Raw genomic sequence first — 27,817 nt, 5'->3', positions numbered from 1 at the left:
AAAGTTCCCTCTTGTGTTTGCAGACCGAGATATCATTTTTTTATAATGCTGAAATGTGTAAAATGCGTCTGTCTTGAATAAGTTATTTGCCACAATAAGAAGAATCAGTTACTAGATTTAGCAGAGCAATTATGTATTTTCTGTAAAGTTAATGATACATCAAAGCCAGAGGGTTCTGAGAAACGTGGGCTTGTGATCCCTGAAATCAAATAAGTACCCGTGGAGTGAGCGCGCTGTATTTGTTTGCCCACGCCGTGTCGGCAGCGTTGGCCACACTTTAATCTGATGTAATCTGACGTATATTCGCTCCCAAGATGAAATGGTCACGGTATTGTCATCTTTCTGTTGAAATAGAGACTAGCTAAGCACCTTGCTCTTCACTATTTGGCCCTGGAAGAGTCTCAGTTGCTGCATTACAAATAGAGGCTTAAATGAGGCCCCAATCAATGTAAGTTGATGTTTAACTGTTGGGGCAAGAGCCAATCTTTGACTCTCAGGAATTCTGCCATCCACAGTCACTTAGTCGCTCCTTTTTTGGACAAGGCTGCACGTTTATTTTTTCTAATTTAACTTTAAGGTAAGATCAAACTCATTGTAAAAAAAAAAACGTATTTTGATAGTATTGTGCCATTGATGACTTGTTTGGAATATGTTTAATATTGCTCAGCTATTTGTGGGTCTTAATGTGTGTGAAGGGGATTATGGCTAAACGGCCGTTGGTGCTTTCGACTCATTTATTGTTCTATATTTAGACATGTAAAGTTGATTTGAACGCCACAATGCAGCAATATTCGAAATGTCCCGCCGATTACCAACTTTTACAAAACGCCAAATAAGCGTATTGGGGTTTGGTGGTAAACATCTTGGTGCAGGTTCCACCCAAATCTTTGGTGTTGCTTCCGTTCTCCCGGTATATTTCCAGATGATCTGGGTTTGTTTAAGAGATATGGGTACCAAGCTGAAGTGTAAGAAACCTGCTGACAGAAAGGCAAAAGGTAGCAGTGGTGTGTTCAGGAGTATTAAATATGAACTGTATATGTGTTTTTACTTAAAAGTGACCCTGGCCATGTGCTTCTTTCAGCCAACGTGATTTCTCTCTCTCACAGTTACATTGTAAGGACATGGACCTTCGTCTGACACTCCTGTTGATCGGTCTCTGCAGCCAAGGAGTCACTGTAGGGCATTGCAATGACTGATTTTTCATTCTGAAGACCACGCTAGATGATCATAATCTGTGCCGATTGCATAACGGTTGTATAAATTGTTGTCGTACTGCTCACTTCCTTCTCAACAGAATGCTGAATTGGCATTAAAGGATTCGGTGCCTCTTATCCCCTTGATGCCCAGTCATCCCGTAGAGGTTAGAGAAACACAAAAAAACAAAAAGTAGTTTGAACTCTTTTTTTTCCTCTGATCATTTCCTCTGTTCATTTCAAAGTAGATATATAATTAACGTGACACTTGCTTTAACATCTTCTACTTTTCCTGCTTTCAGAAAGTAGAAAATGGAAGCGCAGCACAGCCAAGTGCTGCGTACACCCCAGAAGCAACTCTACTTGCGCCAGCCATAACTAATAAGCCCGATGGGAGCTCATCGGAGGGAGACCGGGAGGACAACTGTCCGTCCCTCGGACGGAGCCAAGAGTCCCGGGACGCCATCGCTGCAGCCGTCCAGAGACTGGGTGTGCAGCTGCTGCAGAACCTGGAGACGACACCAGAACAGCCAAACGTCATCATATCTCCTTTGAGCATTTCGCTAGCGCTCTCCCAACTGGCTCTGGGTAGGAAGGTCCTCCTTCAGCATCTGCATGGACCGAAAACATCCCTTCATACGCGCACTTACTGCATGTGATGAATTGTCGTCTGGAGACCGTCGCCCTTCTCCATCTAAATATCTTCCCCTTTCCTCTTCTTCTCCAGGCGCAGTAAATGAGACGGAGGAGCTGCTGATGCATCACCTACATGAAAACACTCTCCCCTGCTACCATCAGTCTCTGCATAATGTCTTAGCGCAGCTCAGAGACAATGAACTGCAAATTGCCACACGCATCTTCCTGCGTCAAGGTCACTTCTTAGAAATAGCTTCGTACCATCCAAAAAAAAGAGAAAGTGGACACAACACAGCTGTTGTTTGTAGATGACGTCCATTTAATATCATGTATGATGTGTTGTAGGGTTTAAGCCAAAGCAAAACTTTGTCGATGAGTCGAAGAGGTTGTATGACTCGGAACCAGCAGTTTTTGAGACCCTGCACCAGATAAACGATTGGGTCGAGAATGCAACAAACGGAAAGGTGACCGACTTCCTTCCCGCTTTACCACCAAATCTGCTCCTCATGCTCATCAATGCTGTCAACTTCAAAGGTAAAATGGCACTGAAATTGAGAGTTGTGATTTCTTAAAATGCCAGTGGAAATAACCGATGAAGTCGCACAACGTTTTTTTTTTTTCGTGATACCCACAGGAGAGTGGAAAGCTCGATTTGACCCGCGCTTCACCTCTAAAGGTGTGTTCTACCTTGACAACGAGCGCATGGTTGATGTTGAAGTGATGGAAGATGCCAAACACCCCTTGAGTTTATTTATGGATAATGAACTGGAGGCTCAGGTGCAATACAGTTTTGTTATCTACGCAGATGGGAAAGAAAAACATATATGCCTAACGTAACCTATATATTTTACAACATCATTTCTTCTTCACGTGCAGGTAGCGTCTTTCCCGTTCCTAAAGTCAATGAGCTTGTTGGTAGTCATGCCCACGTCCGGCCAGGTGAATGTGTCTTCGCTTGCCGCAAAGCTGAATATCTCAGACTTGTATCACCGTCTGCCTAAGGAGAGAGCTGTTCAAGTTAAAGTCCCCAAATTCAAACTGGAGTATGCTCAAGAACTAAAAGATGTCTTTATTAAATTGGGTAAGAGGTTGTTCGATCTTCATCTTATTGAATTAATTTTCACCAGACATGCAAATTATTATGGTTCAATGGAATTTTCGTTTTTATTTAATCTGTCCTCTGTCCTCTGCGCTCTTTGTCAGGCCTCGGAGATGTGTTTTCCAGTCCCAACTTGGCTGACATGGCAGACGGCCCCCTGCTGGTCTCCAGTGTGATGCACAAGTCTATTATGGAGATAAACGAGGAGGGTGCGGAGGCTGCTGCAGCCACCACTGTAGTCATCTCCCGCTCATCAAACCCTGTTTTCCACCTCACCAAACCATTCTTCTTTGCCGTCATGGACGATACAACCCAAGTGCCCATTTTCATGGGCGTCATTAACAACCCAAATCCCGATGTTCCTATTTTCAAGAGAGAAGTTGGAAGCAAAGATTTAGCGGGATTCCAGGTTGACAAAAGTTATGTTGGCTCATTTAGCGGTGCACCTAAGTAAGGACTACTTATTCTGCTGTCCCAGGGAAAAAACAAAACAAGATCTCTCATGATTGTGTAGATTAAATGTACAATATGAATAAACTGAATCTAAATGTGTGTGTAAAAACAGATGCTTCATGTGTGTCTATGCTCATCAATGAATTCACACTGTAGAACCATGTAGAAACCCCAAAACACTTTTAGCAGTTTCGGTGCATTCAATACCATGTCCAGGGCCTCGCTCAAATGTCCCATTATCCAGCTCAAATTAACGAGATGATTGATGTCAGGCGATCTCGGTTCCTCAAAGGCTGATCTACGTTCATACAGTGTCTGCCCAACAGAAGGCTTCATGGAATGCATCATCATCTAAGTAGATAAAAACAAGCCAAAAGAGTCTAATTGATGAATGAATAGTTATGTATCCGCTTCATATGTAGGCCTATGTGTAAGTGTGAATGGAACTAAGAATTTTATTACGTGTGTGTGTGTGAATATGTGTAGGGCGGGTCAGGATATTGTTCATGATCAGACATTTGGTCAATTGAAGCAGTGAAATGTAGAACATCAATGTTCGAATGATAAAAAGGTTACGACGTTTGTTTATTGTTGTCTTATATGTAAACTGATGCATTGAGTACCTTTGCAAGAAATTATTATTTGGGGATCCCACCCTACCATTTTTCTCTTTGATTAAGCAAGGTGTTGTTTAAAGTGGTGCCATAGTGGATTATATTATATTTATTATTAAAAGAATATACATATACCATTTTGAATGTAGAATTAAAACAGTTTGTGATAAAATAATTGAACAAGCTCAATTAACCTACGAGCACTATGTGAATGCGTTATCGTCGAAGATAAAATCTCCTAGTTTCCTATGTCCTTGAATGCATCGTAGTCACTGCCTGACGTCACGCATTGTCAACCGCTGACATTCGTGCTGCTGTTCTCCGGTCAGTTTCAATCCGTTTACCAAGTCGCCGTATTAACGTTGTCGACGGACGGAAAACTGAGCAGAGATCCGTAAACGGAAACGGAAGCTGTACAAGCTTCGCGCGTTCGTCCAAGACTTTGGCGCCAACGGCACAACGGAACGAGCACTGCCAGCGTCACGAGCACCCGGTCGGCTGTCTAGCAAACGTTTTGGCAAAGTCATATTTTTCCGCGACTTGTTCCCTTTCTCGTTGACATGGCGAGGCTCTCAGAGGGTGCGATAGAGGTAAAGTTGAGCTTTTCACTCCAACGTCAAGTAAACCGAGTTAAAACTGTTAAACTATGAGCTGTCGAAGTTAAAGGTGGTTCGGTTCGGCGCGGTCCTCGTTCACCGGGAGAAGCGTTAGCAGTTAGCTGTTTGTAACCCTTAGGAACACCATCATGCAGTTTTCTCTTAAATAAAAATGTGCGTTGTCCCATTTTGTGTTTGAGTGTGAAATGGAGAAAAGCAGTAATACCGCGTATCTGCTGCGAATGTCACAATGGACACCACATATGTAAAACTTACACTAATATTTATTGGCCTTCCTTCATCCCTCGTTGGGGAGACTTAACCAGTTAGACATGTAAGTAATAGAGATTGCCACGTTAAATGAGTTGTTTCCTTCCAGGCTCTATCAAAGGGCGACCCTGTTGCCGACGCAGTGCTTCAGTTGGTGGTGAGTAACACAATAACCCACTCAATGTTTCCTTAATAGCCCTGTTAAGCCACGTCGTCTCCACATTACTTCTACATTCAGCTGATTGCATGCTTGATTCAGATCAGATTTATGAAACATTATGCAAACCAAAGACATGCCAAACAATGCACTAACTTCATTTCAGACCCACGGCCTGTGACTACAATAAAAGCAGTTGGCAGCTTTTTCCACACGTGTTCAATAACTGATCCTAACATGATGCAGCTCGCTAAACAAGAAGTAAAGGTTTTTTTATAACAAAAGAAAGTCAAGGGCCTTGCATGAGCCTCTATTCTTAAATGCACCGTACATCAAGCTAAACTAAATGATGCTGCATTGACACAGTTAGACATGTTTTAGATATAAAACCTTTTTTAATGGTATTTATATATGGTATTTATATTTAACTATCACTTGCATGTCATCTCTCAGAATATTCGCAAGATTGACAGTGGAAACGGTGCGATCCGGTTTCGGGTGATGATGAGTGATGGACTGAACAGCATGTCCTGTAAGTTTTAAAAACAATTCTATACGTAGCCAATTAGGATCCATAACAGACAATGTATGTTAAACATGTTATTGCGAATTATTATTTTAGTCTGACTGCTTTAAATGATACATATTGTGATTGAATACTGCTAACCACATTACCATTTATAAACCGACAGAAAAGACTTTCTTACAATGATTACATTTTTGTCTTTTTGTTTGCTTTGTGTTTATCTTCTGCCTGTTGATTTCTGAATGTGCCATCTAACTAAAGTTTGACTTTGACTTGTCAAGAACCCCTCTGTGGAATGAACCTGGGCCGCTCGTCTAATTTGCTTCTCTTGCTTTTCGACCCCTCTGCAGCCTTCATGCTCTCAACGCAGCTGAACTTCATGGCTGAGGAGAACGTATTGGCCCCTAACTGCATCTGCATTCTGAAGAAGCATGTGACCAATATACTGAAGGATAAACGGTATGCAGATGTTCTTGAAAATACATTTTGTCATTTGTATGGCTTTGTGTCTATGATAGTGAGCACAATTATCTTCCAATTATCAAACGCTATTTTTTCTCATTACAGACGGGTGGTGGTCATTTTAGAAATTGAAGTCATCAAGCCTGCTCAAATGGTTGATGGAAGAATAGGTGATCCCATTGCCCTCACAGAGGGTAAGCAATCCAATTATTATTATAACATCTGGTACTTAATAAACACATCTTGTCATGAAGGACTGGTTAGTCAGTGTATTTATGAAGTGAAACGGCTGTGCACATTTGGCCTGGTCTTAAAGACCCATAAATGCAGGTAAATACTAACGTTGAATCTTCCCCACAGGTACAAAAGGCCAGCAGCAGTCTGCCCCAAACCCTGAAAACCGCCAACCACTACAGCAGCAGCAGAATAGAAATGAAGGTGAGTGCAAGTGTTTATTTAGACTGCATTATTTAAAATGGGTAAACCTTCAAATTAAAATTGAGGAAAGCGGACATAGCCAGTGAATATTCACCAGATGGCAGCATTCCTCTGCTGCTTTCTGTTTTGAGTCACTCTGAGATGTACAGGACACAAGTCATTATTAAGACCATTTTAATTTTAAACAATCTCAAGCCGTTGAGGGTTTTTTCACCATGTTATTGACGCTCACAATGCTGAGCTGACGTTTTTCACGTGAATGCTTGATATCATAGTGTCCTACTGTTTATCTTTTTGGCAGCCCAGTAGAATACATGAACAAATACACTCCACGTCGTCTGATTCTGGGTATTTCCGGGGTGTCAAAAGTATTCACATTCATTACTCAAGTAGAAGTATAGATGCTAGGGTTTAAGAAGATTTCTGTTGAAGTATCAAGTTAATGTAAGGAGTAGAAAGTACAGATATTAGCGTGAAAATGTCAGTAGAAGTAAAAAGTCGCCTGGAAAATAAATACTCCAGTCAAAGATAGATACTCAATTTCTACTTAAGTAATGTAACAAAGTATTTGTACTTGAGCAAACAGTTTTATTTGTCAAATTTGTGCATATCCGCGATAAGCAGCGGATCACAGCATTGCAAATAACTTGAATCGGGAAAGATGTCGAGAGCTTTTTGCTGTCTTCTAGTGCTTTCGTAGCAGGTATTCATCCTTTTTAATCTGCCGTGTGAAAATGAGGTTTGTGGCGAGCACCGTCCTCATCAGCACAGTCATTGTTCATTTCTCTGTGTGTTCTGGTTGATCTGGAGGCTTAATTACCAGAAGTGCAGGGGCTGGCAAAGTGGCAGGACTTAAGTGGACACTTTGAACTCTAATCCTCTGCGTGAGACGCACACGAATAAAATGTGCAGCGCTTGTTTAAACGGCAAATCTCAAAGTCAGGCGGCCCGGCTCTCCGGGGGAAGAGCAGATCCTGTTTGTTACAGAATTTCACACTCTGCCCTGAATCTGTGAAATGCGCATCATCCTTCACCAGAAATGCCGAACAACACATCTCCGCCAGCGTGGCGTGACAAGATTTCTGTCTCCGGTTTGAGGCTTTCCTCTCCCTGGAAGATCCAGCAGTCTTGGCTTTGCCTTAAGTTGGTCCTTCGATGGTTAAACTTCCCTCGTTGAAGTGAGATAACTACGCCGATCGAGCCGTTGCAATCCTATGAAATTGGATCGGTGTATGATGAATAATGAATGTGCACCTTTCTTGACTTCTCTCCTGCTCTTTGCTGATCATTTATTTCTCTCTTCGTTCCTTCCCCAGGGCTCAAAGGGTTCAGTAGGGACTTTGGGAAGAAGACCCCGTCTGCTATGCCCAGTACTCCAGGGGGCAGCTCCAAAGTTGTGCCCATCGCCAGCCTCAACCCCTATCAGTCCAAGTGAGTGTGCCTCGCAGTCGGCTGGAGATTTCATGTCAAAGGGTGTATGTGTATTAAATGCACGCACTTATGATGAAACCACACAATTGGAAATGAGTGAGTAACCGAAAGCCATTAAAAAAAAAACAACAGAAAAGTCATGTGAAGTGATGCGTGTTAAAGCTAGACATTAAAAGACTAACAGGGAGGCATGTTATCATGTGCAACTACATAATTAAAAGCAGCAGTGGAAAATGCCCAATCGACACTTTGAAGATAACCATTCAAATAATTAAAAAAAGTTGTTTTTTGCAACGCTGTTATAAAAAACGACTTGAATATCAATATCACCGAGGCATCCTCAAGTCCAATGATGCGTCTGCACTTTTAGTTGACCACCGTGGCGCTAGTCTAAAAAGTGCGCAGGCAACAAGCACAGATTATTAAACGATTGAGTTGATGAATAAATGCATGAGGCGCTCCAGAAAGTAACCTCACTCTTTTGTTTTCCGGTAGGTGGACCATCCGCGCCCGCGTCACCAACAAGACCAGCATCCGCACGTGGAGCAACTCTCGTGGAGATGGCAAACTCTTCTCCATGGAGATCTTGGACGAGAGTGTGAGCATCGTTGTGGTCCCGCTTTTGTTACGTGAATAAACACCAAAGACATGAGTTTGAAATCCTTTAATATATGAACCAACGTTTCTGTTTTATTACAGGGGGAGATTAGAGTGACAGGTTTTAACCAAGAAGTGGACAAGTTCTTCGGCCTCGTTGAGGTTGGAAAGGTGAGACGTTCCTTCACATCATGATTCAGCGCGCTATCTCTTAATTGTCTGTCAAAACCGACTGACTGCCAGTGCTTTGTGAGTTAAAACCGCAGAGACTGTGAATGATTCATCGGGCTGCTCTCCACCCGTACACTAAGCGGCTTATGATCATCTGCCAGGCTTGGTTGATTTCAACAGAACGCCTGAAGTCGTATCTTGTTCGCACCAGCCAGTCAGGTGAGACGCCCCTCAGATCTCTGAATAACGTGCGGTTCATCCGTCTCTGTGCGGCTCAGGTCTACTACATCTCCAAGGGCTCCCTGAAGATCGCCAACAAGCAGTACACGTCGGTGAAGAACGACTACGAGATGTCTCTCAACGGAGAGTCCACCATCATCCCCTGTGACGACGCCGTCGACGTTCCTGTGATACAGTGCGACTTTGTCTCCATTGGGGACCTGGAGAACCGAGAGAAGGATTCCATCATTGGTAAGGATCCGCTCGTGCCTGCGTATACAAACACGTGGGATACTGTCAAAAACTAAACCAAGGCCAATGCGTTGCCCCGAGAGGCCGAAACGCATCATAAGTCTCTTTAAGCGCTGCTGTAATGTGAAAAGCAAAAACCGACCAACCGGAGCTCAGAGCCCTGCTCATGCTGAGGTGTTCCCAAGCAGCCAATAACAAGTTATCATAAGCGGGGAGGATGGAGTTTGTAGCTGAGCGTAGAGCCGGATACGCTGTGAGGTCGGGGTAATTACAGCATAGGAGCCGAAAGATAAAAGTGGTATTAATACTGATGACAGTAATAGCCTGTGGTGCAGATTGACTCTGGGCCCAATGGCAGAGCCGATGAGAACCGGCTGTCACAGGTAAAATGAAGTGGTTTTAAGGAGTCTTCTGCTTGTAATTCTCTTAATGAAGACTGCGGCTTGCGCTGCTATTTGAGTAATTCCTCACCAGCTTTCCATGCGGCATCAGGAGTTTTATTCCTCTCGGTTAATGCAGCTAAAACCCTTTTTACTCCTTCCGGGTTTATAGAGGAGCAATGTCAGTGATGCCACTCTTGCATTTACAAATGAATGTCTCTGCGTTCATCGTTGCTTGATTACATTAGACAATAAAGTGTGCTTGATGAAGAGCTTTGGTGGAGACAATTAAAGCCCATTTCTTGGATTTGCTTCTATATTATGGATGTAAGTACCTGGCACACAGGTCAGTGCACCCGATTCGCAATGACTGAATTAGTTATTTCCCATGAGCCAATTTATGCCGTTGACCACGGGACCTAGAATGACCTCTGGGCGTGCACACAATTCATTTTTATGATTTGTATATCAGGAAAATTAAACCTATGCGGTCATTGTGTCTCAGAAGTATCTCAAGTGGTATGATTCAATCTTTACTGTGAATAATTAGAGAAATGTGTCCCGTGTCTGCTGCTAATGCACAGGTTGATGTCTTCTATTACAGATGTGATCGGGGTGTGTAAGAGTGTGGACGAAGTGACCCGCCTCACCACCAAGTCCAACAAGGAGGTGTCCAAGAGGACGGTCAACTTGATAGACATGTCCGGGAAGCTGGTGACCGTCACGCTGTGGGGAGAGGAAGTGAGTACAGTGAGTTTAGAGGCTGAGTGTAATGCAAAGTACAAAACGTGCAATGAGGTCGACCAAGTGGTGGAACTATTTTAATACGGGTGGTGAAAATCAATAAGTCGGCGATCGGGTTAATTAGTGAGGGTTGTTCACCAGTGTGAGGGGTCAGTCTGTAGCGGGGAGCGGAAATGACTGCTTGTGCAGTTGATTTTTAACCCGTGACTCAGATGGACTGTGTTGAATTGGCCGCTATTTCCTAACAAGAAGCACCGTGTTCCCAGTTTGTTTGTCCGTTTTCCACAGGGACCTGCTGAGGTACACAAGGTGTTTAGTTTAGAAAGAACAATGGCGATAACAAGAAGTGCATGTTGGAGATATTTTTCTCAGTCCCTGAAGGCTTTTGCTCCCCACTTCTTTCTCTGTTGATTTTTTTATTACTTTGGGCCTCAGGCTGTTACAGTAAAGAGTCCTGAAAAACTACGAAATTGGAAAAACAGGCAAACATGGTAAATTCTCCATAAAGTTTTTATTTTTTAGGATTGCACTAATTAGAAATGTGCTAACAGCCGTGAGGTCTGTCTCTTGGCTGCTGAGTCCTTTGAGGTCAGTTGTTCAGAATGAAGTGTTTTAATTCCTATTCAATGGATCCATATTCATGGTCTCCTGTTGATGAACCCTAAAGTCTTTGGCTAAACATACACCCCTCTACTTCTAGTTCAATGAAAAAACGTTATATCTAAATTATAAAGGATTTCCGTGACATTTGCTAGACATTCATGCTTCCCAGTGAATGAAACATAACTTTATTTGTTACTCTTCATCTTGAGTCAAATGTTTTGGTTCTGAAATACTTGATACTTATATACTAATGCTTATTTCTGAGTCACATTTTGAAAAAAATGGCTTAATCTGGAAGACAATAATACTTTTTTTGTGCAAACCTGTAAACTATTGAATAACAACAAAGTTTTAACGAGTTTTTCCGTATCATGTTTTGTGTAGGCAGAAAAGTTTGATGGTTCTGGACAGCCCATTTTAGCCATAAAGGCGGCAAAGCTCTCGGACTTTGGGGGCCGCTCCATCTCTGCATCCTTCAGCAGCACCCTGATGATCAACCCAGACATCCCAGAGGCGTATAAGCTCCGAGGCTGGTAGGTGATGCAGTGCAGCAAGTAGCTCATTTGCGCCAAATGTACCAATGACAAGGACTTTCATTGCAGTTATGAAATATGTGTGTGTGTGTGTGTGTGTGTGTGTATATGTATATATTAAATGCCGTAGGGGTTTTTCTATTTCACCCGCCCGGTGTAGGATCAATTTCTTGCATGCGAGTCTTACTGTTGAAAGTGGAAGATCAAAGGGCTTAAACGGTTGTTAGCGTGCACGCTCTGATTTTCATGATTAAGACTAGTTTACCCCCATTAGCGTGCGTGTGTGTGTCTCTCTCAATGAGGCATAACAATTAAATAGAAATCATACATAATCTGTGGAAATGCATTTTCTTCTAAACGCCGTTCCAGAGTAAATGAAGTCCAGACTAGTTTCTGTGTAGATTATAGTGCGTCTGGCATGTGTATGTATTGGTTTTTCATCTTTGATTTAGCTTTTTGGCAACATATCTTTGTCTTTTTCAAATCAGAGTAGTTATCTTTTGTACATGATTGTTGCACAAAATTTTATTTTTACTAAGTACTAGAGCCAAATGTAGAGTTTGAAGAATTGTACGCTAACACAATTGAGGTATTTATGACCCTTATTCTTTGAAGATTTTTGCACTATTCTTGGACTGGAAAAGATAAATATTTTGAGATCAAAGCTTTCATCTTTAATTTAGGTTCCTGTGTCAGTTCCTTGATTCCCTATTTTTTTTAATTTTTTTAAATGATCCCCTTTTTCCTGGTGCACAACATGACCAAAAACACTATTCGTGTATGGTTTTTTTTAATACACCAACAAAAAAGATTCCAAGTTAATTTGTGAAGTCAAGTGTGGTCTTCTGCTGCCTTGAAAGAGAGTATTTCAACACGGTCAGAGGACCGCATCCACATAAGAGGAGTGAAATGTGACTACTTTGCATGTGAGAAAAGGCAAATTGCAAAATATGCTCCAACGTGCGGCTTTAATCAGACGTCTTGGCTCAGTCATTTCCTAATGACGGTATTACCACCAACCTCTGGTTTCTCTGAATATATATATATATAATATATTTTATATATATATACATACATACACACACACACACACATTTCATTTCTTAGAATTCAAACTACTGTTACACTACAACTGCTGCTTTTAGGCCATTGTATTTGCGTTTTCTAGGTCTTCTGCTTTCTGTAACCTGAGCATGATTACGCCCTGAATGCCGTTTGCATATTCTCTTCATACTTCCCGTGCTCTCCTCTGTATAATGACAGGAGGTCGCTGCTATTGTGATTTTCAAAGGGGTCCCTTGACCTCTCCCCTCCCATCTATATAGATATATTACAATGTTTCGGCATGCTGTTTCCTAAACTGGAATCTCGTGTGATGTGTATCACTGGATGGATATTGTCTCAATACTGCAAACCGAAGAGAGATAGCAGCAAATTACAAATAAGACTGTAGGAAGAAAGATTGCACAATTGGAGAAAAAGATGAGTGAGACAAAGAAAGCGAGAGAAAAGGATGACTGAGGAAAAATAAGGAACAAATGGCGCCCTGCAAAGAGGAAAGTGGAGACCGAAAGTAGAGCATTTAATCCAGAATGGATGGGCTCGTTTCTGCTCATACTTCCCACTGGAGCAGTAAAGCAGTGTCTCATGCTCGGAAACCGTAGCGCTTATTAAAAAGTGCCAATGTGAAACTCCCGTCATGAGGCACAATGAGCCGCTGCACGTGAGGAGGAGACGGGCTTTGATGCGTTCAGGCCCAGGTTTAAAGTCCCACTAGGACGAGCTAGAGGACAATTCTCCCACTGAGCAAAACACTGGGGGAATGGGGACATGATTTTGTAGTGCCGCAGACCTTTTGGGACCTTAAATTGTCTTTTCTTAGGTCTGCTATTGCCACCAACTCAACCGGTCCACTCAGCACTTTCCAGTGTGCTTATAAGTAAGAATGCTGCATCTTGATCGTTGCTTGATTTGGGGATTAGGTCCATTGTTGGTGTTTTTGACACTGTGTAGGTTTGTCGTCGAGTTGGTTTACTATTTCCTCTTTGAGGGAACGTTACCAGTGTCCCAATCAGACTTCCCGATGACCCATTTGCCCAACCTTAGTGTGAAGCCGCCGTTGTCCATTAGGTGGCAACGGCTCATCTAGAGATGGACATGCTGCCTTTTCCCGGACGGTCACTTCTCTCATAACCGCTTTTTTTTCCCTTCTGTTTTTGTCTGTGCTTTCAACCTTCCGACGCAAACATCCTACACGGACTGATTCACTCACACCAGGGCAGGCTGACCGTTTCTCTGTCCGCTCCCATTATTTCCACATGAGCAGGTCTCCGCATACGGTTGTGACATCAATTATGTCAGCCCAGGAGCAAACAGGCTTTAAAATGCAAGTATAATGAATGTGATGCCTCAGTATTTAATTGACTTTCACTTTATCGCATGTTTTTCCTTTGCTGTATTGATTAAACAAATAGGGGGCAGATATACGAGCTGGATTGCTGGAGTTGAGTTATTAGCTGAATTAGTGACTTACTGGATTTGCCTGTCGAAGTCAGTAATTCTCGTCTTGGGCGGCGTTACTGCAGAGTAGCTGTGAACTTGGCCCCGGAGGCTTTTTGTAAAAAAAAAAAAAAACTAACCACGGACTGATTGACTCACACCTCGAGGCATCGTGATTGTTCCTCTGCGTAAATGCCTTATTTGATTTGGAGCGATGTTTTGGGTCGTTGTCCTGTTGGAACACCCGACTCCGCCCTAACTTCAGTTTTGTTAGATTCCTCAACGTTATTTTCAAGAATTTGCTGGTACTGAGTTAAATCCATGCCACCCTCAACTTTAACTGGATTCCCACTTCCTGCGCTATCCACACAGCCCCCCTCCACCTAATCCACTTTTTCTGTGTGTTATTCTAGGAATGCTCCATGCGTAACGCCTCATGTTGTGACCAAATAGCTCTATCTTTGTCTCATCAGTCCACAGCACTTGGTTCCAAAATGAACCTGCCTTGTTGGAATGTAGTTTGGCAAACCTCAAGCGAGCCCGTTTTTTGGCACGTGTGCAGAAAAGGCTTCTTCAGCATCACTCTCCCACACAGCTGTTCTCTGTGCAATGAGCACCGGATGTTTGGGTGACGCCATCTGCAGCGAGATGACTTTGCAGGTGGTCTGAGTGTTGTCCTGTCCACTCTGACCATTCTTCGCCTTTTGCCTCTTTGTTATCTTTCTTGGCCTGTCACTTCTGGCCTTAACGTGAACCGTGCCTGCCTCCTCCCATCTTAATAGCGTTCACAATCACAGTGGAAACTGACTTTTTGTAGCCTTCCCCTAAACCGTGCTGCTGAGCAATCTTTGTCATCAGATCATTTAATGGCTGTTTCGATGCCCCCGTGTTGCCACAGAGGAGAATCAAAGTAAAGCACAACCTGCAATTGGCTACCGTTGCTAATCACTGGATGCTCCTTTCTATGGAATTGAAGGTGTAACAAGCTAATCAGACTAATCATGGGTTGCAGTTAATCAGCATTGAGTAGTTGCAGGTATGCAAATCAACGAAATGATAAGGGTGGCCAAACATTTTCACAACCTATTTTTTACACTTTATTTCACGCAACAAAATACTGCCACACTAAATATCTTTGTCTGGGAAACACCCCAGCACTCCGGGTTAACTAGAAAATGAATAATCACTGTGAGCTATTTTTTGGTGAGCCTCAGAGGCTGCATGATCATTTACAACATAAACCGTTGCATACGACTGTTGGTTTTCTAACTTCTTTGTTACAGTAAATTGATATTTGACTTTAAAGCAAGACATTTGAGAATATTCATATTTTTCACCGATTTTATACACCGAACATTTACTAACTACAAAATACTTACATTAGTTACTATGGACAATGAAAACCATTAGTTCTGGAAAAGCCTCCGTAAGTGTAATAGAGATGTTTAAAACAATTTGCATACTTTTTATTGAGAAAATTATTGTTTTGGCTACAGCCAGGCATATAATTACAATTATTGCGTGCTTTTTAGAAAATACTCGTGTACGATTCAGTTAGTTTAATTTACAGACAATTTGCAAAGATATCACGGATATTAATCACTTTGCCAAAATTATTTATTCATAAATGTATGCTGAGGTCAATATGTTTATTTTGTAAAACGCATCATAAAAACAGGTTGCAGGAAATAACTTTCCGCTCTGATGGCGCTCTGTGTATGTATGAGATACATAACACATTAAAATGCAACACTGGTAACACAGTGGTGAGCATCTACTGATTAATGCAGAACTATCCCATGGAGTAGGAATGAAACATAAGTCTTAGATGTTTGTATTTCTGCTTTTATTCAAAACAACAGTTTAAAAAATTTTTTTTTAACAAATGTAGCCTGTGCGATCCATCCGTTATGAGGAGAGAGAATCTCCCCTTCGGTGGCCTGACCCGTCGCTAGTCCTTTACCAGGCAAATAGGATGTCCAGAGCAGCCATGTGACCCAGGGCGGCCTCACGATTATCCAGCTCTGCTTTATTTCAAGTGCAATGCATTTTTAATCACCTCCCGTATGTGGCCGCTACATCTTTCTCCCCTGTAGATCATCGGCCCGAAAGGGAGAAGGGGAGCGCGACACTTTTGTCCAATTTTGATCCATCCGTAAAGTCTTGCATTCTCCTCCCTGGATGCAGGAACAGTTGAAGCAGTGCGGGTTCAGCCGACAGGACGCCATAAAGAATTGCTCACATTTGTCAATGTGGGGACTTGGCAGCATGCGTGTCGCTCTGCCGCTGAGCGTTAATGGGGATATTTTCAATTAGTCATGCCTCCAGGAGCAAAGCATGCTGCTTCTGTATTTACATCCCAGGTTCCCTGTTGTGCGCCGCTCGGCCTTCTCGGCGACGGACCAGTGAGCTCTATTGATTCCAGCGACCATTTTGACCTTTTACCTCCACCCATCGTTCCTCTCCTTCCGCCTGGCCTCCTCTCTTCTTTTTGTCTTTCCCGTATTTCCATGGAACATTGTGTGAAAATGGGTTTCTGATTCCGCTGTAACAGCCCTGGCCGGCTTATCTGTCCCTCCGCTGTTGATTCATTTCACCTCTCAGCTGAGCCGTCCTCGCTTTAACACAAACGGATTCTCTTTCTGGAGGAGCTTTTGTTATTAAACTTTTACTATATCCGTTAAGTGGACTTCCTGTGGTCTTTTGACTGTCATGTGGACGGCAGACTATTGTCTCCTGTTTTGGTCGGGATGCATTCAATGAACAGAGCAGCTGTCTGAAGTATTTCTCAACATGCCAACTTTATAAATCTGTGGATAAGCAGCACTTTCCAATTTATTTTTAATGAGTCAAAAATGAGATACTACTGTAAGTTGGAACCACAACTTTATGTATGCAATTTTGACCAAATGGATCTGCAGCTATTTGGATAATTAGTCTTTATTGCATATTCTTTAGTAAAAAGGAAAAATGATTTGCAATATGAAATATATCTCTAAAATGAAATGTATTTTATGTACAAACCATGAACCAATAAGATAATTAACATGTTGATGTGTAAAGAATCGAATCATTACTTCGATCCATTTTGGTCGATGGTGACAATTGCACCACCATGGCAGAATCCGCCGTGACCGGCGTTCCTTCTGTCCAACAGGTATGACAAGGAGGGCCACGCCTTGGACGGACAGTCTCTGACCGAGGTGAGAGGCAGCGGGGGAGGACTCACCAACTGGAAGACCCTGTCTGACGTCAAGACGGAACACCTGGGACACGGAGACAAGGTACACATGTCCTCCGCTTTGCCCTGACAAACATTTGTGCACCAGTAACCCTGCGAGGGGTTGTGATTTCAAAGAGGATCTTTTTGAAGATCTTCAAGGACAAGCTGAAAGCCTGCCGTTGCATTCCAAACAATATTTATGAAGGTGCTCACAGTCAATCTGCATTTCTTCAGAGGCCACAGTGTCCCGCCCAATGACCCAATGACGAGTGGCCCAGTCGTCCACTATCCGGGGGCGGGCGGCCCCACTCGCGTTGACGTCAATCACCAGTAGCTCGGTACTTAATGGCGAAGTCGGTGTGATGAATCTACTAAATTATTGACTCGTAAAAATTTCTGCACCAGCAGATACGAGTGCTTAAAAACCAGACTCCGCGGTGACCATTATCCCCCCCGTGGTGCGGTTCCCCTCACAGCCAAAGGATTGTTAGGCTGAAGGGGATTTTTATCCCTGCTATTACACAGGTTATTTTCTTTGCCATCTGAAATGAAATTACTGCCCTCGGATGTGTTCTCTATTGCCCCCCCCCCCTATACCTCAATACCTATTGAGGAAAATGGTGCTCGCAGAAGTGAATGTTTTATAGAGCGGATAATGTGGCCTGTGCAGGGATCTTAACCCGTGTAATTTTAACATCATTCCACATTACATGCTCATTAGTAATCATCACAGTATGATGAAATGATCCCATCAAGACAGTTAATAAGTACATTCTGTTAAGGGACCAGGAGGCTTGAGAACAATTTTATCCCGTAGTTCTCAATGACTTGATGGCCCATAATTCACGAGAAAACAAAATACACAGATTTAACCAAAGAAGCGGTTATCTTTACTCTGCACCCCTCCGCCCCGCCACTAAAACATCGTTTTTACTTTAGCCTCTTCAGCTTTGCTGTCATCCACAACGCTGCCGAGGCGGCAGCCGCCATCTATTTGCTCCAAAATCCCCGACCGCAAACGCTGACAAACGATTATGCCCCCTGTGAGGTGAAGGGCTTCTCGTGACAGCGGCCTCCTGCCGTTCAGGAGGAAGAGGTCTGACCCCCGGCCCACGGAGGCTCTCGCTCCGCCGTGTCACGGGGCCCCGTGCTGACAGAGGGGTTGAGGACTGCCTTGGTTCAGCTCCTTTGAGACGTCCCGTGCACGGGGGCGTGGGGGGGTCAGGCCTCTCAAACACCCCCCTCCCCCCCACCTCTCTAACTAACGACATTCTGTTGCAATTAATTGTGCCCGTCACAAAGCATTTGTGTCAGAATCTCAAGTTTCCACACGGCTCCCGTGGCCTCTCTTGACAGCATGTGGTCCCCCTCCTCCCGTTGGCCTGACACGGCGTTTAAAGGCGTGTAAAGGCCTACGACCGCGAGCTCTTGTGTGGCAGCCCCGCTCGGCCGTTCGCTAATAAAGAGGGATTTACTTCATTACTTGCATCTCATTGAGCAGAGGTGTATCTCTGTTTTTTTTTGTCAATCAAAGCAACAATTAAACAAAGCATAGTTGGCGGCGCCGCGGTTGGAGCAGGCTAGTTTTGTCTTCTGCTGTCATTTACCGCGCGCAAGGGTTTAGTCAGTCCAAAGTGGCAATTTGGATTCTACCACAATGGTCAATGCTTGGATCAGAGGGAGGATTTTCATTTTTTTTTTACTTTCTTTAGCAAATCTTCCTTGCTGCAAAGTATCATGATTTCGTTCTCATTTGGAAAAAGAAAAAACACTTTTGAATAAAAATGAATCCGGTCGCCCAGATCACGGAAATATTTCTGATAAAATATAGCAGTTATTCCCAAACCTGTAAAATATGCATGTATGTTGTATTATGATATCCCAAATCTGAAGCCACATTTTTTTTCTTCTTCTTCTGGTGTAATTGTCTGAACTAACCACAGTGTAGCTGTTCTATTGACCCACTTAGTTACTATATCCACATTACTGATTATGTATCAAAGATCTCCTAGTTTTTCCTTTTCAGAAAAACTCAGCACTTCACAATAAACCTGTTTTCCCTTTTACATATTGGCGTCAACGCGTACAATCGTACTTGAGTCACGCCGCTGAAGTGCCTTTAGCCTTCATCAAAGTGTGAGCAGCGTCGTCTCCTTCCTGCTGTCACAGCCAATGTCGAGGTCCGTAAGAGAGGGAGGATCTGTCAAAAACAGTCGTCGTTTGGGTGAAACAACCACCTGTCGATGGGAAATTCGTGTCACTTGGTCGGGTGTTTTCCATGCAGACTAAGGATGTTTCCTGAAGGCTGTTTGTGTGCCGTCTGTTTCAAAGCTTTACCCGTTCCCTATGAACGCAGCAGCTGCCCCACTAGTTTGCATTTGTGTCGGAGCCATTTGGATTCTGGTTGAGAGCAAAACAGACGGTTCGCATGCACCTCCGTGCGCTGCTTAAAATGCCATCTTAATGTTAATTTCATGCAGTTTTATTCCTCGTTGTCAACATGTTTTACATCTAGCAGAAGCTACATTCCAGTGACATTATTGTGGATTGAACCTTTTGCTCATGATTTTTTTTTTTTCTTTTCTTCCATTTGTTTTCCCCTCCAGGCGGACTACTACACCTGCATAGCTACCATAGTGTACCTGCGCAAGGAAAACTGCCTCTACCAGGCCTGTCCCAGCCAAGACTGCAACAAGAAGGTGGTCGACCAGCACAACGGGATGTTCCGCTGTGAGAAGTGCGACAAAGAGTTCCCCAACTTCAAGTACCGCCTCATCCTTTCCGTGAGTGACTCAGCCCGCGCTTCTTGTTCAGCTGTGGCACACATGCGCTCGCACACAACCGTTTATGCTAATGCACAAATCTTAATTGCCTGTTCTTCCTGCTTAGCCGCGAGCAGCTGCCGCCGCCGAGGCTGCGCGTGTTATCCCTGCAGTCGTTCCCGTTGTTGCCTCTTCTTTCTGCTCACCCGGGACTCCGGCCCCCTTTTCTCCGCTTATGGCCCCCTCTCCCAGTCCAACATCGGTCCAATCTGCTCTTTGCAGTTAATTTGAGACTTTCAAAGCCAAAGCTGCTGTATTTGAGACTCCGTCTGATGAGTACTAATTTTAGATTCCTTTTTTGTGTTCTATTCAGAGCCGCAGCGGGTTAATCGCTACAGCTTTCCATGCTGCGTTTAACCAAAAGACGATTGAGGAAAAAACAAACGCGGGACTTTTTATTCTCCGCTTGTTTGCAAACCAACATTATAACAAAAGAAAAAAGAACATCAAGCACCAAAACTCACTCAGTCGGCAATGGAGCATTTCTACATCTCAACCAAGTGGCTTTTGTTTAGTAGCTCTCACTAGTCTGCATCACTTTGCTTCCACTCTGTTTCACCAGAGCATTGTTGCCGCTTGTTTTGCCGGCCTTTTTCCGCGGGTTTGTCCAATTAGAGGATGTAACAATTAAGCACAGAGATGTCGGGTTTTCAGCAACCACTCTAACAAGATGATGATAGATAATAACCTTGAACTATACTTGTGTACGTGCATGCAGTTTTTCACCTATTCACTCTTGCCTTTTGTTTTCTATATAATCCGACAGGCTAACGTTGCAGATTACGCGGACAACCAGTGGGTGACTTGCTTCCAGGAGAGTGCAGAGGCCATTCTGGGCCAGAATGCAGCTTACCTGGGGCAGCTCAAGGACTCTGTAAGAAGCACCTTGCTGAATATAATACTGGCCTCAGGAAAAGAAGAGGCTTTGTTACAGCCAGATATGCACCCTCACACACTTGTGCATGGACAAATTTGTCTAGAAGACAGACTGTGCTTTGTTTCTTCCAGGCACAATTACTCAGACACTCACAGTAATGTTGTTTTCCCCCACATTAAGCTGTCAGACAATTGCTTTATTTTGCACCAGAAACTACAATGAAACTGACATTTAATTAAAATAATATGTGAAGCTTTTGAAATTCAGCCAATCAAATGTTTTTTTAAATTCCAGAACGAAACTGCCTTCGACGAGATCTTCCAACAAGCCAACTTCAACACATTTGTCTTCCGCAGCAGAGTGAAGCTAGAAACGTATAACGTGAGTAGAGCAGGAATGGAAATTGTCTGACATAATGTCTACAGGTTTATTGCTGTGTTGAAATAACTGAAAATATGCCTGTTTAATAAGACAGGAGGGGAAAATCTGCAATCCCTTGAACCTCCATTTTGTAGACTGTAATTGCCGCACAGAAACGGCTTCTGCTTCGTTTTTTTTAGTCGTTTGTGTTTTTCTGCCTCGATAGTTTTCCCATTCATTAACAGAACTGGTTTAGTGTTATTCCGAGACCGCTGCTGGTTTTCAGCGGTGCTGGGAAAAGTGCACACACAGATTAGCCGCGGTCACTATTTCCGGAAGGCCACACAGATAGAGGTTTGTTTTGAGGGAAGCGCATAAAAGCGTTGATTGGGCTGGGACTCTGAGGCGGAAGCATGGAGCCGAGCCAGAGGCTCATCCGCCTTCAGTCCACAGAAGAGGCCTCTGTGTCTGTCGCATTCAGCTCCGCGTCCTAACTGCCAGTGGCACGTCTACAAGCATGCATTGGCTGCTGCCTCCAGACTTAGACACCTGCAACCCCTCCTCCTCAATGCTACAAGCCAGCCATTGTGCGGCACTCTCGCACGTTTTCATGTGTGCAATGTTGTATATGCTTGATGTCAAACAGGGGAAGCTGATGACACCCGATTGTCATGTTCCATCACAGTGAGAATTGTGAGTCTATTGTGACAAACTCATGTTTCAGGGTTTTTCCAAACGCAGAAATAAATTCGATCAGAAAACGGCCACAATGATTATGATGAAATTGTCCCCTTTAATGACATTAAACCCCAAACAGACTGTCGGCACATTTACGGGTCTCCTTGTCTGCACCCAATGTTAGAAAGGAGGACCTCAGCATTTAAGCCTTATTTGTGTGTAACCAACATTACTGCTGAAACAATGAATAGATAGCTTGATCAAAAAACTATTACGGTAATTGTCACTTTTAAGCAAACGAGACCCGCTGGAACACAAACTAAATCACTTGTAGCTGAGTGCTATCTATATTACATAGATGAAAAAGGGTAGTTTCTATAAAAAATGATTGTTTTAGCATCAAAGGGAAATGAATGATCCTCGTGTTTGTGGCTCGTCAGCACACTGAACAAAAGCCCAAATGAGCTCGACGCTCCTAAGAAGCCAGGCCACTGGAAGGAGATGGGTGTCCCATTTAGGATCAAAACAACATTCAAGTTTAATTAATGTCATTCTGGCATCCAAATTCTCAACTAAACAAGCATAAAGCCCTTTCAAGGATAATATGTGGTGCCACTGAGAACCAAATGCTTTGCCCCTTGATATATTTTCCCCGGCCATTAAAACAAAACATGATTAATTACAGCATGTTTATCAAAACAAGTGTGACGTGAAGCTGGCTCGTGTAAGTGTGATGTTGTTCTAGTCGCACAAATCAATGTGACTGTTGTGTTTTGGCCCTTTTATGAATCCCGTCCGTTCGATGAGATGTGACGATTGATGATGACAGGATGTCTGTTGCGTTACTGCCGGGCGACAGCCGTAGTTAATGTGTGAGACAGTGGACCCCCTGAGCTGCGAGTACGACTGTGTTTTTTTTTTTTTGTTTCTTTTTCTGGTGCTGCATCAGAACCACGGGTTGTCCAACTGGGATCAACACCCGACTCCACTCTGGTGTTGGCTGCCTTCAGACACACACACACCAACTCTTATTCGATCTGATCATTCGCCGGCAAGTTAACCGCAACCATGGTTTTAACTTTTCCTGAAAGGGAAATCCACACAACGGCATCTCTGAAGGTCCATGTTGGCCAGCGGTTTGTTGTAATCGAATGATGCAAATTCATGAGCGTTTTTATTTTGCGCTGCTGTTGGTCACAAACGCCACAGGGCACCTCTGTCCACAATACATGCGTCGGTTTGAATTGACACACATTCCTTCCGCTGCGCAACAATTAGTTTTATCTTGTTCTTCATGTTGTGCCCATTACGTCGTACCCAACATGGAAGGGACAAGGCGACCCGTTTCCAACTCGTTAGTATCCTGTTTGTTTACCTACAGAGGTTCTGCAGGACAGTTGTTTGTACTCTTGTGTCAAACTACGATGATGAAATCTCAGTGTTTTTGTAGGATTTCTCTTGCATCACACAGAATTAGCAAGGAGATTATAGTGGGCCCTTCTGGAACAAAGCAGGGACCAGGCTGAAGGAAGGTGATTTACATTCCACCCACTTCAGCTGCAGAGGATTAATGAAGACAAAATGAGTGTAACCCCTGTTTAAATGCAGAGAACAATGGCCCTGCGAGAAGATGACCTTCATGTGTCTAGACGGCCGTGGAGGCGGTTATGGCTTTAAAAGATGCTTCTTCTTTTTTTTGTGTCAACCAGTTACCTGAATCCTAACACGATTCACATAGGCGGTCCAAACATTAATCCACTTTTTCGGGGATGAGGAGAAGCCAAAATAAAAGCATGTCCTCTGCAGATGAGTCCTCTGGACTGATTGCGTACTTTGACCTCAGCGAGATGGAGGCTCCTCCTGTGCGCGAGTATTGCATCTGAACAAGACGTGTGCGACCTGCCCGCTGTCGGGACGCAAGGAAGAGCAGATTTCCTTCCGGTACAACTTCTTCACGTGTCGTCATACGGCCGTGTAGCCGTGACAACTGGCTCTTCGGCAGGCCGTTACAGGCGAGGTTTTATGTTTCAAAAAGCAGACGTTACTTACCGCTATCGTTTGCATTGTGTCGTGTTCCGAACATGGTGGGCTTGTGTTCGTAACCGTCATATCTGTTCTGCTTCATGATTTGTTCCCATTATCTTCTCAATGAGAACTGTGTTTTGTTAGAGTGGCCCTCGTTTTGCCAGACGATACGTGGTTTTCCTCAGAGAGCTGCTTCTTGTACCTCAAGGAGCTGTCGCAGTATTTTAGTCAGCGTGCTCTGCTGGACAAATCTAAGTTGTCCAAGCACCTTTTTCTGCGTAAACTTCTGTAGACTATTATATTCCTGATAAGCCAGTTGGACTCAGTCTGACAACATATGTAATGTGTCTTGGGTGCTTATATAGATAAGACGACTAGGCTGACACCTACAAGTTGATTCTTATGCTCAATAAGAATGAAAATCAACCGTGATGACGTCCCGTGCCGACCGGAAGCTGAGATTGTGTACTGTGTAAGAAACGGTGTGCTCTTTGTTTGCTCCTGTAGCGACTCACTGCAATAACAATCTAAATGAGTTTCCTTCCTGTTTGTGTGACAGGATGAATCCAGGATCAAAGCTACCGTGATGGAAGTGAAGCCTGTTGACCATAAGGAGTACAGCCTGCGGTTGATCACCAACATTAGGAAGCTGGCTGCACAGTAGGAACTTGGGATCCATGAAAAGTTTTGACTTTGCAAGTGAACCTTTTGTTTCTCTATCTCTTCTCTTGTGTCAACATCGGCTCTAAATGTGTCTCGTTTTGCTCACGAATCAATTGTTTATTTCTTTTCGCTCTACTTCCCTGTAGAATGAAATGTCCTTAAAGTACTTATGACCGTTCACCCTTCCTTTTGTTGAATGATGATTGCTGGCGTGAGACTTTTTTGTTTGGTGAACACATGACGTTTTCATTCTTTTTGTTATTTTGGGAAGCAGAGAGTGGGCTGGTAAGCGGAAAAAAATAAATCAGAACTGTCCATCTTTAGGCGGCCGGTTGTTCTTTAGACTGGTCCCGTTGGGCTGATGGGGACCAGTACGGCAGCGACATCGCCTTTCACTTCGTGCCGCGCTCTCAAAACAGTGAGGCTGGACCTGCAAATCCCTGATAAGACCGCTTACTCTCCCACGCCTTTGTGCTTCGTCCCTCACATAACTTGCAGACATAAGCACGTAAATGCGCACATTCCTAAGCGAGGAATGTGCTGTAGAAACATTTTTTTTGTTGCCTTTAACTATTTTGTCTGTTCTGTAATTGTGTTTTTTTTGGTGGTTGTGAGAATAAATATTTGTTATCAAGTTGTGTTGTTTTACGATGCGTCCGAGGTTTCCTGTCTACATGCCAGTAATGTGAACTATTAATAAACCTTTCAGCACCTCATCCAACCAAAATATGTAGACCATTTTTTATTTAGCAGTTGCACTATTTCTTTAGTGGATTTATTCAAAGGCTGGCACACAATGCCCTCCGTATCTCCTCGGGTTTTGCTCCGGTGTGCAACAGACTCCCCCAACAGCCTGACTTTCATGTTGTATTAAAGAAGAACATCAGTAATGCTGCGCCGCCCCATTTTTCATGTGATAACGTTGCCTTTCTGCTGAGCGTTGCATCTGGCGCATGCAGTGGATTAAACCTGTCGTCAAATGGTAAGGAAAGGCGAGTTTTACTTTACTCCCGGACTGTCACTGGGGAGTAAGGTGAGAATTCCAGGATAAATGATAAATTAGATTATAATTTGACTAGATGACCTTTGACTCATTTTTACAACGACAGAATAAGATTGAGGTTGGTTGGATTATCTTAACTGTGCGTGAGAGTGTGCGCGTGTGAGAGAGACACTTTTAGTGTGTGTTTGTTTTCTGGTTGTCTCTCCCTGTTTCTTTGTCATACAGCGCTTCATGGTGACTCAAAATCTGACAAGCCTATGAGTGATGACATCCATCACCATTAAATATGGATGTTGTCATGCTGAGTCCTTGAAACCTCTTTTTTTGGGGGGTGGGGGGGTACGCATTGGAAGTGTTGTATACTTTGTTCAACTTAATTTTCAAGGCTTTTATACAATTTCAGATTTTCCCTCCTTTTTTCAGTGTTGTTTTGGGCAAGCTGCTGCTCATTAGGGTGTCATGGTGATGATGCTGGAAGCATCGTATGAACAGCGATCCAAGGACCCCCTCCCAACTGGTCCAAAACCCACCAATTCACTGCAGCAGTGGTCATTTGATTGTATATTCGATTTCTGCCTCCTTAATGCCTTTGCAACTGAGGCCAAAAAAAAAGAAGCCCAGTGAGACGTGGGTGGTGGTCAATAGGTACCCAACAATAAACAAGGATTTAATTATGATACAACTGCAGTTACAATTTATTGTTTTGTATTTTACCACATGCCGTTTGTCCTAACTGACACGTTGTTGCATGCTGCTGAGCAATCCTTGTTTTCAGATCATTTGAACGCTGTTTTGATGCCCCCATGTTGCCTCTGTTCAGAGGAGTCAATGTAAAGCACAACTTGCAATTTGCTTCCTCTAATCACTGGATGCTCCTTTCTATGAAATTAAAGGCTCAACGAACTAATCAGACTAATTATGGGTTGCAGTTAATCAGAATTTAGTAGTTACAGGTATTAAAATCAACTAAATGATAAGGGGAACCAAACATTTGCACCACCTATTTCTTCACATTGGATTTTAGTTCACACAACTAAATACTGCTACACTAATTATCTTTGTCTGTTTTTTCTCTGCACAGTTCTCCGCTGTATGTGACGCCTCTGTTTTACTTCCGATGCAAAAAGCTCTGTCCGATCTGACGGGCTGCAGGCACGCGGCTGTTTCGGGAGTCAAAGCACACCAGAAGTAAACCTGTGTTAAAATAATTGATTGCATTAACCTCATAGGTTAACCCAGTCAGAACACCTCCTCTTCAGTCTATAACACACTGACTGTGTATTTACCCACTGCAGGATACTTTTTAAGTAGCATGTGTGCCAACTATTGAGTTATTTTGCTCAGGCAGTCACTAGTGCTTTAGCTTGTCTGCTTTTTAACTAGTGCTTCTCCTTTGGACCCGAGGAGGCCGGCAGGGTGAGACTACCCTGCAGCCCTGACACGATGGAGATGAACGAGCAGGAGGCGGAACCCCCCCCCCCGGGTAACGCTGTCATGAACGGTAGTAAGCAGTTTGCGTGTATTTGCTTACGTGCACACAAAAGGGGCAACTATCGTTTTTGTGTGTGTTTGTGCGCGCAGAAGGCAGCATAGTCCTGTCTGGGGACCCGGCGACCAAACTGGTCGTGTGGATGTGGTGTTTTTTTTTTTTCCTCTGACTGGCCTCACTAACTGCTGTGCAGTTGAGACAGAAAATAAGGGTTTCAGGATCTGTGCTCTTTCTTCAGGGTGTGTGTGGGAAATTGTACTGACAGTCTAAATGTCTGCAAGGTGGAAAGCTGATCATTACAATAATTGCTGCAAACAAATGAATAATCCATTGTTGCTTCTGAAAAGCCGTTCAGATTGAATCTGTAGATACAAATGTGTCTCGGGCGCGTCTCCTGTTTCCACTTTAATTGGATTTGTGTATAGATAAAGTTCTTTCTCTTCTGAAGCACTAGATTATAACGTGTAGTGAGTTTATTTTTTTTCAGTTTGTCATTGCCAAGGCCAGCCTTCCAATAAACACATTGATTCAATTTCAATGAATCATTTTTAGCTCTGTTTTCATTTCTCCCTTGCAACTATTCTGTGAAAAGTCTAAGAAGGCAGTTGGTTTATAGTATTGTCTTATAATGGCTCTAACCATTATAAGACAATACTATAAACCAACTTTTTAGAGCGTCTCCAAAGATGATGTACCTTCAGTCGCTGCAGATTAATCATTGGGTCTTAAAACCAGGGAATTACCGTCGTCTGACTTTGTGCCATCAACCCTCAACTGAAATGCACATGGGCCTCTTTTTATTTA

At 43.4% G+C, this 27,817-nt stretch overlaps 2 protein-coding genes across 3 annotated transcripts; both read left to right on the top strand.

Annotated features, from left to right (window-relative positions):
* The first annotated feature begins 238 nt into the window (after positions 1 to 238).
* Positions 239 to 3,490, top strand: serpinf2b (serpin peptidase inhibitor, clade F (alpha-2 antiplasmin, pigment epithelium derived factor), member 2b). 2 transcript variants are annotated; one of them, XM_040179991.2, is made up of 9 exons: positions 239 to 577; positions 1,107 to 1,175; positions 1,295 to 1,360; positions 1,496 to 1,781; positions 1,921 to 2,064; positions 2,175 to 2,363; positions 2,464 to 2,606; positions 2,706 to 2,910; positions 3,033 to 3,490. In XM_040179991.2, the coding sequence occupies exons 2-9, from the start codon at positions 1,122 to 1,124 to the stop codon at positions 3,380 to 3,382; spliced, it is 1,437 nt and encodes a 478-aa protein (XP_040035925.2). In that variant the 5' UTR covers positions 239 to 577; positions 1,107 to 1,121; the 3' UTR covers positions 3,383 to 3,490. The 2 variants fall into 2 exon arrangements, with proteins under 2 accessions (XP_040035925.2, XP_040035916.2); XM_040179982.2 differs by having other exon boundaries at positions 302 to 577; positions 1,082 to 1,175.
* Positions 3,491 to 4,256: 766 nt separating this feature from the next.
* Positions 4,257 to 25,248, top strand: rpa1 (replication protein A1). Its single transcript, XM_040187291.2, has 17 exons — positions 4,257 to 4,585; positions 4,971 to 5,018; positions 5,472 to 5,550; positions 5,895 to 6,003; positions 6,112 to 6,200; positions 6,367 to 6,444; positions 7,761 to 7,875; positions 8,371 to 8,473; positions 8,575 to 8,643; positions 8,922 to 9,114; positions 10,099 to 10,235; positions 11,226 to 11,374; positions 17,031 to 17,157; positions 19,703 to 19,879; positions 20,685 to 20,792; positions 21,090 to 21,176; positions 24,418 to 25,248. Exons 1-17 carry the CDS (start codon positions 4,556 to 4,558, stop codon positions 24,520 to 24,522), a joined length of 1,803 nt encoding a protein of 600 aa, XP_040043225.1. The 5' UTR covers positions 4,257 to 4,555; the 3' UTR covers positions 24,523 to 25,248.
* The last annotated feature ends 2,569 nt before the right edge of the window (positions 25,249 to 27,817 follow it).

Source organism: Gasterosteus aculeatus, chromosome 1 (genome assembly GCF_964276395.1).
Source record: "Gasterosteus aculeatus chromosome 1, fGasAcu3.hap1.1, whole genome shotgun sequence".
Taxonomy (NCBI): Eukaryota; Metazoa; Chordata; class Actinopteri; order Perciformes; family Gasterosteidae; genus Gasterosteus; species Gasterosteus aculeatus.
This window is presented reverse-complemented; position numbering and strand designations above follow the sequence as displayed.

What these genes read in the sequence shown, in the direction of transcription:
- rpa1 (XM_040187291.2), top strand. Translation starts at nt 4,556, where the DNA reads ATGGCGAGGCTCTCAGAGGGTGCGATAGAG. An exon ending in GCAGCAGAATAGAAATGAAG is followed by an intron (nt 6,445 to 7,760) that starts GTGAGTGCAAGT and finishes TTCCTTCCCCAG; the next exon opens with GGCTCAAAGGGTTCAGTAGG. An exon ending in ACCTGGGACACGGAGACAAG is followed by an intron (nt 17,158 to 19,702) that starts GTACACATGTCC and finishes TTTCCCCTCCAG; the next exon opens with GCGGACTACTACACCTGCAT.
- serpinf2b (XM_040179991.2), top strand. Translation starts at nt 1,122, where the DNA reads ATGGACCTTCGTCTGACACTCCTGTTGATCGGTCTCTGCAGCCAAGGA. An exon ending in TGCCCAGTCATCCCGTAGAG is followed by an intron (nt 1,361 to 1,495) that starts GTTAGAGAAACA and finishes TCCTGCTTTCAG; the next exon opens with AAAGTAGAAAATGGAAGCGC. An exon ending in CAATGCTGTCAACTTCAAAG is followed by an intron (nt 2,364 to 2,463) that starts GTAAAATGGCAC and finishes TGATACCCACAG; the next exon opens with GAGAGTGGAAAGCTCGATTT.